At 47.4% G+C, this 14,342-nt stretch overlaps 1 protein-coding gene across 1 annotated transcript in view; it reads left to right on the forward strand.

Annotated features, from left to right (window-relative positions):
• The first annotated feature begins 7,195 nt into the window (after positions 1 to 7,195).
• Tbxas1 (thromboxane A synthase 1) overlaps positions 7,196 to 14,342 on the forward strand; it is a 165,139-nt gene continuing 157,992 nt past the window's right edge. The window contains exon 1 of the mRNA XM_021191345.1: positions 7,196 to 7,447. Within this exon, the coding sequence (XP_021047004.1) occupies positions 7,359 to 7,447 (89 nt within the window). The 5' untranslated portion in view covers positions 7,196 to 7,358. The remainder of the gene's footprint in view (positions 7,448 to 14,342) is intronic.

The raw sequence follows: 14,342 nt of genomic DNA on the forward strand, positions 1-14,342 counted from the left end.
GACTCTGCATGTTTGTAGGCAAAGCGTGTCTCATTGTCAACATGTGGCCACACTCAGCCATGAGACATGCCAAGAGAGAGTCTCTGACAATTTAGGATGTGCCAACAGCTCACAGGCTGAGACCGTGGGTGACATATATTGATGGAAAGATGGAGAGGTGAAGGAGGCAGGCTTGGCCGTATCTGGAGAGCAACATCAAGAGCAGCCCGTGGTTGATAGCACTGTCTACTGCCTTCTGATGACATAGCCAGTCAAAATCTAAATGATCATGTCACTTCTGACTCCCTGAGATGGGAGAACCTGTGTGATGTTGACACATGGGTGTTAGATGCTCATCTGATGAGCCAAATTTCATTTTAAGTAATGAAGTCAGAAGGAATGTAATTGGTCTAACTGGCATCTCCCCATTGCCCTGCTTGAAGCTCTTTAATGGTTCCCCCACTTGTCAGAGAGAAAGTACCTACTGTACCACACATCTCCTACAGCATCCTGTCCAATATCCAGCCTTGTTCAGGGTCCCAGCATTCTTTACATTTTTCAGGCATACAAAGCAACGGCAGTCAGTCCCTTGTGCAAATCCAATGAGTCATGGTTGTGAGAATGAATGAGAAGGGGGAGATTTGCAGATGAGTGAGAGACACGAGCATGGAGCACAGACTTGGCGGAGGAGGAACGGATGTCTGTATGTCTTTCTAAATACAAGCACAGTGGGATCAGAATCCTGTTCAGTTATCATTATCAGGGTTCTCATGGCCTAGGCTGCTTCTCTGACAGAGCAGCTGCCAAGGAACCAATGGAATGAGCTGTAGTGGATGAACAAGGGGAGCTGTGGGCATACTGAGGGAGGCTTGGCAGGCAGAACCTGCAGGGATTGGTGCTTCACTCGTGGCAAGAGGTGGTGGGTAGGAAGAGGCAAAGTCAAGGGTAAGCCCAAATTTCTGACTTGGAGCTACAGAGACAGAATGTGGGTGAGGTGAGGCAGAGATGGAAGCTGCAGCCACAAATCTAGTTTTAGATATTTCTAGTCGGCAGCATCTGTGAGATAGCTGTCGGGGGGACCCAGTGGGCAGCTGGAAATATTGGTCTGAAACTCAGGAATGAGAATGGAGCTGGAGAGGACAGACTGGGGAGCAGTGGGCCTGAGGATGCTAATGACGGGCAGGGAGGAGAGACGGCAGAGCGACAGGCGGCATGCTTGCACAATGAGATCGAAAATATGGTCCCTGCCCTCACAAACCAATACAAAATCAAGATTTGACATAGACCTTAAAGCTGTTTATGCACCTGTCCGTATCTCCATAGCAACCCTGAAGCAAAGAGAGAGCTCTGCCCTTATCACAGGCAGGGAACACACACAGATGGTTGCTGTCTTTCACAAGTCTGCAAATGCATGCTCCATCCTCATACCACATCAGGCACAGAGAGTGGCACCTGGTTCAGCCCTTTCTAAGCCTGCTTTCCTCTAGCTCTGACTCGCTACACACACACACACACACACACACACACACACACACACACACACACACCGCTCCCAAAGCCATCATGAGGGTAACCACAGGGACCCAAATGCCAAATCCAAAAACATGTTAGGGTCACTGCACCGGAGCAGTCAATGTCCTTGGCCATGCCCTGTGACTGCTTATATCAAGTGCTTGCTGGGTTGAAGTTTTGCTAAGCCAGCTACACAGAGCACATCCCTGTCCCTGCAACTATGAGAGTTGGGAATAAAAATTGAGATTTGGAGGAATAATGTAAGTTCCTAAGATCACAGGAACTACAGTGTGAGGACATTTAGGACAAAAGGTTCGAGTCTCTCAGCACCCAATATGGCTTCTCTGTGATTTTCTTGCTCTCGGGAATCCACCCTCCTCTTTTCCCCAGACTTCTCTCTGCCCTTCCTTGCAGCCTGCTCTCTCTCTCTCTCTCTCTCTCTCTCTCTCTCTCTCTCTCTCTGTCTATCTCTGTCTCTCTGTAAGTGTGTGCATATGTCTGTGTGCACACATGTGCACATGTGCAGGCTTTGTGTGTGTGCATGCACACATGTGTGCATGCATGAGAGAAGGTGAGAAGTCAACGTTGGATGTTGTTTCGCGGGATACCATCTACCTTGGTTTTTGAGACAGTGTCTTTCAATGGCCTGGGGCTTTCTCAGTAGGGCATGCTGGCTGCTCAGCAGACCGAAGGGATTCAGCTTGCCTCTGCCATTCCAGCACTGGGATTTTATTTAAGCTTGTGCTACCACAGCTGGCTCCTTTGTGTGTGTTCCAGGTATTAAAATTGGATTCTGTTGTTTACACGGCAAGCTTCTTACCAACGGAGCCATCCTCGTGTTCTTTCTGCGGCCTTCTTCTCCACGCTGTCTGGGATCTGTGTGGGGGAAGGGAGGGTTTGAGGTTTTGTTTTGGTTTTTTTAGTGGCTCACCATCCTATCCACATGCAAATGTCTCTGAAGATAGAAGCCATTCTCCTGCCTCAGGTGCTTCTCCTCACAGTCGCAGGTCAGCCTTGTGACCTGTGAGGTCCTTTATGTGCTTGTGCTCAGCATGCAAATACTGAAGCCACTGCCCTTTCCCTACCTAAGCTCTTTCCTGGACTCCTCCCCCTCCCCCCTTTTCCTCACTGTGCTGCAGGACACCATCAAGGGGAGACGTTAGGTCAGGCATTACCTTTGACATCCTTCATCCCCTAACCCAGCTCACAGAAGACAATTATCCATTAAGCGGTTCCCAGAGCCTCAAAGTTAACTCTCCTAACCAGTTTCCATGCCTCCCGACTCACTCAGAGCACCATCTCCTACTGCGATGACCCACCACCTCTTGGCTGGACTCCTCCTCAAAGGTATAAACCATCCTATCTACCTGCTAATAGATATTCCTCAAAGCATTGCTCACCTCTTCCCAGGGTTCCTCTGAGGTGATCTAGGGAGGCACTTGCATAGTGCTAAGGGGGTACTGTATGCCCTTGCTCGGGGCTAGCCCGGCCTTGAGTGTTCCCTGAGGACGCCTCTTTTTGCCTCTGTCTTGCTTTTCCTTGCGTCAGAGACAGCCAAGCTTAGCACTGAGCAGCTGGGAACCTTCCACTGAGAAGCAAGGCACCTCTTCTCCACACATGCAGTTTTTAAACACAGGAATATGGAGGAAATACCACGGAATTTATGGAGGAAAAGCTTTAAAAAGAAACACAAGACTTAAGTCAAAACAGTTGACTCAACTTTGGGGAGATGTCTGCCTCAGGGTAGGAGAGGGAGGAGACAGAGTGTGGAGACAAGAGAAACACTCTGTGGGGTGACCACTATGTGGTCTCAGTGGATTCACCCCCCATACACACACACACACACACACACACACACACAGCTCTCAGGATCAGGGGCCGGGAAGCCACGCTGCTCGGATAGTAGGTAACACTTGCTTTTTCATCCAGCTATGCCACTTCTAAGAGATTCTGTAAAGTCAAGAAACTGGAAATATGAATGACACTCTACAGAGGGTTGGCTAGTTGACTCCCCTAGTAACCATGGAGTAGAGCCAAAAGTAGCCACTGATACCTTGCTCTGGATGTAAAAGTGACACACATCACAGAGGTGTAGATGTGAATACATCACAAATGGCATGGATATAAGAATTATTTTCCCTCATGGAAAAATATTGACATATTAGGGGCAGCACTTTAATATGTCAACAGAATGTCCCTCCATTGCTTCATGAACTTCAAAAGTCTAACAAGTCCTTAATTATGTTGCTTTCCCACAGAAACTCCTTTAGGTCACTTTTTGCTGGCCCTTCCACTTCATCTTGGCTGGCTTACTTCTCATAGTCCTTGGTTGTTATCTCTGTCCCGCAGCAGACAGAGAAAGGGTGTGGCTGTCTGTCTTAGTTCTCTACTGCTGTGATAAAGCACCATGGCCAAAAGAAACTTGGGGAGGAAAAGGTTTATTTCATCTGACAGTGTGCCGCCGTCCATCATCCAGGGATGTCAGGCCAGGAACTAGAGGCAGGAGCTGATGCAGGAAGCTGATCATGGAAGAGTGTTGTATAATGGCTTGCTCTCCATGGTTCGCTTGCTCAGCCTGCTTTCTTATAGAACCCAAGAGTGTCTGGCCAGTTATCACCCACAGTGAGCTGGGCCCTCCCACATCAGTCACCAATCAAGTCTATGGGTCAGTCCTACGGAGACATTTTTTTTTTTTTAAATTAAGAATTCCTCTTCCCAGGTATGTTTTGGTTTGTGTCACGCTGAAAGAAACTTACCAGGACACCATCTCTCCACAGCATTTGCTGTTTCTACAGATCGCACGGCACCTAGGGAGACCTCCACAACTGTTACAAGGATGACCATATGAACTTAGTGTCCCTAGGGGAGTGAACAGTCCCTCAGAAAGCTGGATGTCTCTGGCTGGCTGCTTGCATTCCAAAACATTGGCAATGAGCATCAGGGGGAGGGGTCACGTCAGGTGTGAGCATACGTCGTCCGGTGATATAACAGACACATTCAGAATGGGATGGACGACCTAGCTTATACCACGACAAAACTATGGGACCGTTTCTAGCCCCTCTCCCTTTCTGGGTTTCTGTTTCCCTCTCTATAAATAAGACTTTGCCACGATCCACATTTCTCAGAGCAAGTTCCTTAGAGTACTCCATCCGAGCTGTGTTAATAAGTGTCCCTGAAGGAGGGTTCTGTGGTCAAAGGCACTTGGGCTATGCTGCTGGCCACATCCCACTCAACATTCCCAGGGCATATCAGCAACTTCATAGCTCTGAGTGGGGCTGCAGTAAATAAACTTACTGATTAATGTTTAGACCAGCCTTTCTCATGCTTATCTCACCTTGGACGCCTTAGGGAGCAGTGTGTGTGTGTGTGTGTGTGTGTGTGTGTGTGTGTGTGTGTGTATACACAAGTATATATGTTGTTTTCCCCATCAGTATTGCTCTGACATGAGCACTGAATTCAGTCACATCTGAGGTCGTTCCTCCCCTGAGCCATGGCCATAAACCTGCTGTTGCTCCCATAGCTGTCACTCTGCATGGTAGCTCCTTAAGTTGATAGCCGACCATCTGACCCTGTGGAGGAGAAGCCTACTCTGAGAGAGGAGAGGAGAGGAGAGAGAGAGAGGAGAGGAGAGAGAGAGAAGAGGAGAGAGAGAGGAGAGAGGGGAGAGGGGAGAGAGGAAAGGGGAGAGGGGAGAGGGGAGAGAGACAGAGACAGACAGACAGAGAGGAGAGAGAGAGAGAAAGAGGAGAGGAGAGACACACACACACACACACACACAGAGAGAGAGAGAGAGAAAGAGAGAGAGAGAGAGAGAGAGAGAGAGACCTGCTGACATCACAGAGTGGATGCTGATGGGATGGGACACTGGGAGAGGAAGTTTAGAAGTGCTGGAATAACTGAATGCAGGTGGGCCACTGGATTAGGGCTACAATGCAGGCATCCAAAATGAGAAGGCAGGACAGTCTGAGAACCAGGAAAGAAAGGCCTTAGTGCCTGGGACTGGGAACTGCATCCTCTCCTTTCCAGTGGTAATTCAGTGATCCTTCTGTAATTCATAGCTAGGGTTGTATGGGTGACTTCTACATTTAAATATCACCATCTGATGAGGAGGTTTTAAAAGCACACATCCATGCCTCAGTTTATTGTCCTGTAAAATGGGACTAATCACCGGGCTTTCTCTGCTAAGCCTGATCATGGGGGTTGAATGAGTTCAAGCACGTTGAAGGCTTGAGGACTAGTGACCGGCATACATCAGGATCTCCACAGCTGGTGTTACAGGGATTGACCATTGTGGTTTATAGTCTCAACCAAGGTTCCGTTCTGACTTGACAATCCACTCACATACCTCTGAGAAGCTTCCCTTGGCTTTCTCCATCTTTATATGTCACCGTACCACACTAGGGTCCAGAAGTTAGGGATGGTCCTTTCTCATTGATCCACCTAGATTCTCCGAAGTGATCATTTCCGGTATCTCATGCCCACTGATCAGCTCCAGTTCTAGCTCCTCAGTCTAGACCAAGCCTCTAGATCCCTGGAGGAAGGTGGCGGTCTCTAAAGTGACCTCTCTGCTTTTCTTTACAATGACTCTTTCAGCCATAGCCTGAGAGACCTGTGATGAAGTAAATGTGGGACAGGACATAGAGTGGGGATTCTGACCATGGCTCTGTAGACGCTTGGCCTCTACGACATCTGTTCTTTTCCTCAACTGCTTCCGCCTTCCATACATGAGGTTCGTGGGTCTGACCTTAGTACTTAAAGCACAGAAAGGTCTTCCCACCACCAGGTCTCCATCCATGCCCTCTTTCTGCTTCTTCTGAAGCTCGCTACAGGACAAACTGCTTTCTCACGGGCACATCTCAGCAATGGCTTTCCTCCCCAGAGTCTTCCTCACTATACCTCTTAGTGGGCCATCCCACATGCTGTCCCCATTTTTAGGACCTTCACAGCACTGTTCTGCACTGGCAATTATTCCTTCATTTGTAGACTGTTCATCCATCTGCAAAGAAACTTCTCCAGGGTTGGGGGCCAGCATCACGTGTGAGTACGCTATATGAATGGCCAAACAACATCATGGCGAGTGTTTCCCTGCTCACCCAACCTTCTTATCGGTCTTCAGGATGAAACACGCTGATGAATAAGCAAATAAAATCATCCAGTGTCTTTCATCAAATTAGATCAGAAGCTAGAACAGTCAACCCACACACACACGACTACGAGTGAGCTTTTACACAACCAGCAAACCTCCAACTCCTGCTGAGAGTGCTCACCCAAGGCAAGATCCACGGTCTGCACCGATACTGTGAGCATGCCTCTCCTCTCAGTCAGGAGCTTGCATCCGATAACCAATGCACTGGGAGGTAGTTGGCTACAAAGCAGACGATGCTGTCCACCTGGCCCCCAGGAATCCATGGGACATTCAGAATGCCCTGGTCTATGTCACCACTGAAGTGCAGATTGACACAGGTGTAGAGAGGCAAATCTTGCAGGAGGTCTTTCTCTGAGGAATGCTTATTTGAGGAGCAGTCAATGGTTAGCAACCATTTTACTTCCTGATGACCACGAGGCCCGTCTGTCTGCTCCTGTTTCTGGGGAAGCTAACATAAATGTTTATTGACAACACAGTCATCAAGAAAATAAAGTTGCTGATTCACTGCCCTGAAACCCTCTGTTTCTCCCTCTGCTTCCTTCCTCTTTATAAAGAAAGGCACACTTTAAGAAAGAGCACTTTTGGGGGACTCACTTGATGGGATGTGCTGCTGATTACCAATTTCTCCACCACCTACATACAGATCAGAACTCCTCTAAGGGCAGGAGAACAACCCCCTCTTTCCTCCTGAGGACCACCCCTCTGGGGTCTCCGAGGAAAAATGGAAGTGTTGGGGCTTCTCAAGTTTGAAGTCAGTGGTACCGTAGTGACTGTGACTCTGTTCGTGGCTCTCTTGGCCCTCCTGAAATGGTAAGTGTGGCCAACCACAGGGACTGTGACACTAGAAATGTCAGCCCGGGAGCCTGTGGTGCCAGGTGGGGTATGCGGGCGTGTGTTTTTCTTCTTGTCTAATCTAGAGGGAGTTGAGTATTAACACGGCTTCGGAATTAAAAGCAAACAGCCAGGTTAATCTTTTGCTAAAATGCATGAGATTCAAGTGTCAGGAAATGCTGGAGACTCGGTGACTGGGAACGCTACACACAATTAAGTCTGAAAGAAATGGAAAAAGAAGCGGATTGGAAAGGCATCGGGGATGGCTAGAAGGGCTTTCTCCAACCCTGACCGTACCCGCTCACCTTGTTTTCTGAAATCATTTCATGTTGAGTTTGCAACGAATTCAGCCTCTTGGCTCACATCAAGATAAAGACATGGAAGCTCTTTGGCAAACAAACTTTGCTCGAGACAGAGATGCCTGCAGGTTTAAGGACAAAGTGGTAGAATAAATTTCCCAATTTTCTAATATGTGGTAGAAGGGGATGGGTGCCAAATTAAAAGCCAGGTGTGGTGACAATGAAGCTGGGGACCCAGAAGGAATCTTAAACTTGGGCTACATACACTGTTGCTGTCTGTGGGTTTGTTAGTTCAACAGCAGACCTTGTATTTTAAAAGCTGGCCCCAGTGGTGACTGTGAAGGAAAGACCTCACAATGAGCTACATTTGTGTCTATCCAGCGGGGTCTTTACATTTCCTGGAGTTGCCCATGGATTCCCAAACACTTGGATTTAGGTTGTCTCTGGGTTTTGAGGGAAAAGTGGAAAAAAAAAAAAAAAAGAGAGCTGGAAGAGAGTTTCAATTTATGTTTCTAGTGGTAATAAAGCCTCCCGTAGATTAATAACTGGGGAGGCACTTTGAAAAACATCAAGCATTATGCAAATGTGAGGTATTATTCTTTTGGAATTTGCATAGCTGAAAGTGGAATGCGCGTTTGATGTTCTCTGATGATGAAATGACTTATTGGAAATTGGCTCTGAAGCCCAGCATCGGGCCCAGTGCTCTTTTAGTTTTTAACTGGTTTAATTATTTTTTTGAACTTTTCTGTCTCAGCATAGCTTATCTGGCATTAAATCCAGCCACGTGTGAAAACAAGAGTAAAGGGTATCCCCTTGCCCCAGTCCCTAAAACCCACTTCAATGTGTTCTCAGTCTCTGTGGAATCCAAATCAAGCATGTGACACGCAGTAGGTGCATAATAGATGTCTACCACTATAATTTCCTCCTACTAAAAGCAGAGGAAAGTGTGATTGTGGGTGGGGAAGGATAAGAAGAACACATGAGTAGTGTGTGCAAAGTCCTAGGTTTAAACCCCCACACCGGAAAAGAGACATCTTCAGTGGTTTGCTATGTGTCTTCTCACTTCTTATTAATGTTCTGATTATGGGCTAGGGCTATAGCTCAGGTGATAGAGAGCTTGCCTGCATGCACAAAGCCCTGGGGGTGGATCCCTAGTACCATACACACTGGGTTTAGTGACATTAATCTTCGTGTAATCCCAGAACTGGGATGGGGAGGGGGAGGGAGTGTGTGGTAAAGGCAGGAAGATGAGAAGTTCAATCATCCTTAACCAACCCAGACTACATAACATCTTGTCTCACAAAAAAAAAAGAAAGAAAGAAAAGAAAAGAAAGAAAGAAAAGAAAAGAAAAGAAAAGAAAAGAGAAAAGAAAAGAAATGCTTATCAATATTACTTTCTCTTCATCAGCTATGTTCTGTGACGCTCAACACCTTAGGCACCTGAGCCTTCCAGGTAGTCCTGCAGCATCAGTAACCACTTATATGCATTTCTACATCCCCTCTCTGTGTCTTTTTCATTTCTGAATCCTTAACTCTCAGCTCTGCGCCTGACGTATAGCAAGGCCTCAATAAATGTTTGATGAGCCACTGAGTGGGCTCGCATACGTTACCACTGCTCTGATCACGGAGAGGGCCCGTGTCTTGCCTGATAAGCTGCGTAGCCGGGTGTTCCCAACCAGCTTTCCGCAAAGACTCATGGACACGCCACCCGGCAAGGCAGCTGTGCATGTGTAATCTACTCCCAGGCCCTATTAATAACTGGGTTCAAAGACACTGAGTGAGGAGAGAGAGGCTCGGAGCACAGGTGGTGACTGGGAAGTAACAGTTAGCTTCCATTTGTTATCACAGAAATATTTATCGACTTGTTAATGTGTGCCAGCACGGTGGGAGGCCCGAGTATAAGGTCAGGGAATGGGAGATTTGGATCAAATGAGCCAGGGACGGGGAGACATGGCTGTGGTAGGGGTGGGGTGAGGCGTGAGCTTAGTGCCTACCAAGGTAAGGGGAGGAAGCATCAGCGAGTGTGGCTGCGGTCACGGTACCCTTGTATGTCTGCCTACGCCCGGCTTAATAACAGCCATGCTTGGGTTCCTTATGTTCCTATTCCAGGCAAGACTTAGGCAGCCATTAGAAGCAGCCCCAACTTGGCTTGGGTAGGGCTTCCCACCCTCAGGCTACATCTCCTGTGAGCGGCTCTATATGGGTGGGAGGGGCTGTGTCTCTAGTGGATGGGGGTCAAAGGCCAGGAACCCGAGGTATAGAGAGACCATCACAGTCATCTTAGATCCAAGAGTGTAGGGAGTGATGTGTCTGTCCTACTGGGCTGTCTTCCAGGGGTGGCTAGCCTTTTGGTATCTGGCACAAAATGTCATCATCTATAAAGTTCACAGTTGAGAACTATGCAATTCCGTTACAAAAGAAAACCACACACAAAAAGTCTCATGTTTTAAGTGAGTTTAATGTTTTCCTGTTGGGCTGAATTCACAGATATCCTTGACCATATGTAGCCCATGACTCAAGGGGGTCATGTGGCCCTAACTGACCCCCTTTAGGTGTTCCATCAGTCCAGGGAGACTGCAACCGAGAGTCTAACTGCTGAGCAGATAAAAGCACCAGGGACCCTGGATCTTGTCACCTCAAGTCTGTGAATTCTTCAAGGCCCTGTGCAGGATTTCCTTTCTCATTGTGATTCCAGAAGCATCAAGCTCATGGCGTGCAAACACTGCTAATGTTTGGCTGCATGACGTCAATTTGACAAGTCCTTATTTATCAGCTCCAGATTCCCAGTTTGGCCTCTCTGCTCCATCTCCCCAGTGTCTCTCTCCCAACACCCTGTGCATTGGTCACACCAAACCTCGCAGTGCTGAGTGTCTCATGCTGCACACGACCAGTCTCCTTGCTTAGAAAACCTGTCCCTCTGCTCCCTCCTTCAACACTAAGCTTGGGGGTGTGTTCTTTCTGGAGTATTTCCTTTCTTCCTCCAAGCCACTGAGAAGCCCCCTTCTGCTTTTAGCAGCCTCTTCATCCCGTCTCCTATGCTCACAATGCCTGCCACATAGATGTCTAATAAATGCTGGCAGAAGGCCCCGAGTCTCTGCCAGTCTGTTCTCCCTTGGCCTTCTGTTAGACTTCATGGCTGTGAGATCCAAACCGTTTGCCACGAGCCTCTCTTGCTTCCCAAAGACCTCACGTGTGCCAGGTGAGGCAGTGTGGTGCCTACCTCTATAATGATGTCAGCTGCGTGGCTTTTACTGCCCCACCTACCTTATAGAGCAGAGACCGTAGTAATAACAAGCAAATGACTATTAAGTATATGAGTGGATTTGGAGGAAAGACAAAAATAAATCCATTTTATCCAAGAGAGACTGCTATAAGCCAGGTGTGATTTTTTTTTTTTGATCATTTCCCCCAAACTGAATTGGTACAACTTTTCAATGATGTTCATTTAAATGATACTTGATTGAGTGGAGTCATCTGGGGCATCGTGGGGTGGGGGGCTGCTTCAACTTAGGACTGGGGATAGAGCTGGGGACATTGATTATATTAGTGGCAAGGATATGAAGCTTATGTCATGGTAATTAGCACACTGTATAAATTGTGTGTGTGTGTGTACATTGGTAACTTTGGGACAGGGTCTTTTACTCAGCCTGGTCAGCCTCCGCACCAGTTCTCTTATGTTCAGTGCTAGGGGTCTCAGCTCTTCATATTCCCCTGAAAGCTCTTTGCCCACTAAGCCATTGATTTACCCTGTTAGATTAAAATGTTTCTTCTGGTGATACAGCGTAGTGATGGAGGGCTTGTGTAGCACAAACAAAACCCTGGGTTTCAAACCCATCACTGAGATGTCAGGGCTGGGGGAAGAACATCATTTCATGAAACTTTTACTCCAAGAAGTAAGTGAGGTGAATATTGCTTAAGTACTGCTAAGTGTTTCAACTTTCAAGCAGTACCTCAGGCCTGGCATCTGGGTAGATAAAGATTTCTTTATCCCGTTAGAAAGAGTGTGAAGAAATAGCCCAACTATTAATAAGAGGCTTCTTTTAGCAATGAGTTTAGGGGAGATTCTTTTTCTTCTTCTTTTAGTCTTTCTATAGTTTTCCTATTTCTTAAAGGAGTGTGAATACTTAGCCAAAAAAAAAAAAGAGTGGGAACTTGCTCCTTTCACCGAGTACAGGGTGACACAGGACGCAGACATGTACTTTGGGCATGGTGGGGTAGAGAACCCGAGGTGTCACAGTTTTATGTAGGGGGACTGGAAGGGTGGTGTGCGCGGCATAGAAGGCGGTATGAAGACGGCTCACATATGAAGGCTGTGAGGGAAGGGTCTAAGGTGGAAGGTGTGCGCGGCATAGAAGGCGGTATGAAGACGGCTCACATATGAAGGCTGTGAGGGAAGGGTCTAAGGTGAAAGACCCTGATGCCAGGCTGCGCTTGAAGCTTTGGCTCCAGGGTCCAGAGGTCTGAGCCAGTCCAGCTGGCTCACACAAATCTGAGTGGGGTGGTGTGCTGATAAACGCCGCTAGGACTAGTTTAGATTAAAACTTGTTTGAGGGCTGTTAGGACTCGAGACTATCGTGGAAAACCCCACCCCTGTGCTCAGAAGTTTCTTAGAAGAGAGTTTGCTTGCCGTCTGGGAGAACGAGTTCCAATTCTAGAGTCTTATCTACAGCCAGGACATATTTAAGATAAGCTACTGGGGTAGAATGTGGGTACCAGATAAGAAACCCGGAGACAGCACAGTCAGGAAGTATTATGGTCCGCGGTCCACACGTGCAGGTCTGTGCTCATGAGTTTGACCAACCTCATATTAAAATATTAAAACAAAATGAAACAAAGATGGTGGAAACCCCAGGAAGCAAATTTAACTTGGCCACACCCAGACACTACACTGGATCCACCAGCACTAAGTGATGATGCTCTGGTACTTCTGAACCTTCCTGCCATGTCACGGCTCCTCAGCCTCCGCCCACCACTGGACTGAGCTTACTTGCCTGGTATATCATTTGCACATGACGAAGCCTGACCCTGATGCTCGCACCTGTACTGTGCATGTTCAGACTTTGCCTTGCGGTCTTTCCCTAACGATATTTAGCCTGTCCTCCCATCATATGGGCTAGTATAAGTCACCTAGAGGTGATTTAAGCACACAGCAGGATGTGTACAGATTATATACAAAGCCTAGAATTTTTTATTTATTTTTGTTTTTCTGAGACAGGGTTTCTCTGTGTAGCCCTGGCTGTCCTGGAACTCACTCTGTAGACCAGGCTGGCCTCAAACTCAGAAATCTGCCTGCCTCTGCCTCCCAAGTGCTGGGAAGCCTGGATCATTTTTGTAAGGAACTAGAGAATCTTGTGTTTTGATGTCAGCTGGAGGTTCTTGAAAATCAGGCCAGGTGGATACCAAGGTACACCTGTGATTTCTGATACAATCAAAGGAAGGAGGAAAAGATGTCGAGGCTCATGACATCAGTATCCACAGACTGTAATTGGCCACTTCCCAGTGGTTTTGTTCATAAGGATATTTGGAATGTTAGGTTTAAGATAGATCCACCCTTCTATGAGATTCATAGAAGATCAAGGGCCCTGGAAAATTCTACAGGAAAAAAGGCCTATCCAACTTCATGTACTCCGGCATTCCCACATTCATTTGATGAAGTAATGCTGTGCGTGGCCATGGTGGGAGGGAAAGTCAAGTCCTTCCCCTGGGAAAGATGACTGGGTGTGTTTGTGGGCTGGTAGAAAGTGAAGATTACTACAGAGAGGCTAAAAGATTATAATGACCCGTTTTAGACCCTGGGGTTCTAAGAGTTGGTGTATTGTTCCTTACAGGATGAGAAACCTATGGAGTTTAGTGGTAAAATTAGGGTCCACAATGAGCTCTGGCTCCAAGTTCGACATCAGAGGAGCCGCAAGCACAATATTTTCGCAGTAAGGTGGCAGAAGTGGTAGCCTGAGAGCGTGTGAGTGGCCCTGCCATCACACGGGGATGCCACCAAAGCACTTGGGCGTGGTGAAGCCAGCGGCAAAGAAACGAGCTAAGCCTTCTGGATCTGGACTCCATGGCTTTGGTGTTGCTTGGTGTATGTCTAAGTGGACCTAGCTACTGCCCCTGCAAAATTAGCTAATCCCCACGTGACCCACAAATGATGATTCTTTCTTTTGTCCGGTTTTCCTACTCATCCAAACTGGTAGCTCCTGGGCCTTACAAAATGCCATGGAAGCCTGGAAATACAATCCAGAAGCAGTGGGGGCCTCTGCTGGAGCTTTGTGAATGACTGTCTCTTCTTTCCCAGCTTTTTTTTTTTCTTTTTAAACTCTTTGTTTATGAGTGTTTTACACGTATATGTCTGTGTACATCTGCATTCAGCACCCGAGGAAGCCAGTAGAGGGCGTCAGATTCCCTGGAATTGGAGTTACAGGGCGTAGTGAGTGGCTTGAGGGTGCTGAGGATTGAACCCCTGTCCTTTGGAAGAGCAGCTGGTGCTCTTAACAGCTGTTCCATCTCTCCAGACCCCCAGCCTTTTGCTGTTACTGTTGCTATTTTTCTTTTTATTTGTTTTTGTTTTTGTTTTGTTT

Source organism: Mus pahari, chromosome 2, assembly GCF_900095145.1.
Source record: "Mus pahari chromosome 2, PAHARI_EIJ_v1.1, whole genome shotgun sequence".
NCBI lineage: Eukaryota > Metazoa > Chordata > Mammalia > Rodentia > Muridae > Mus > Mus pahari.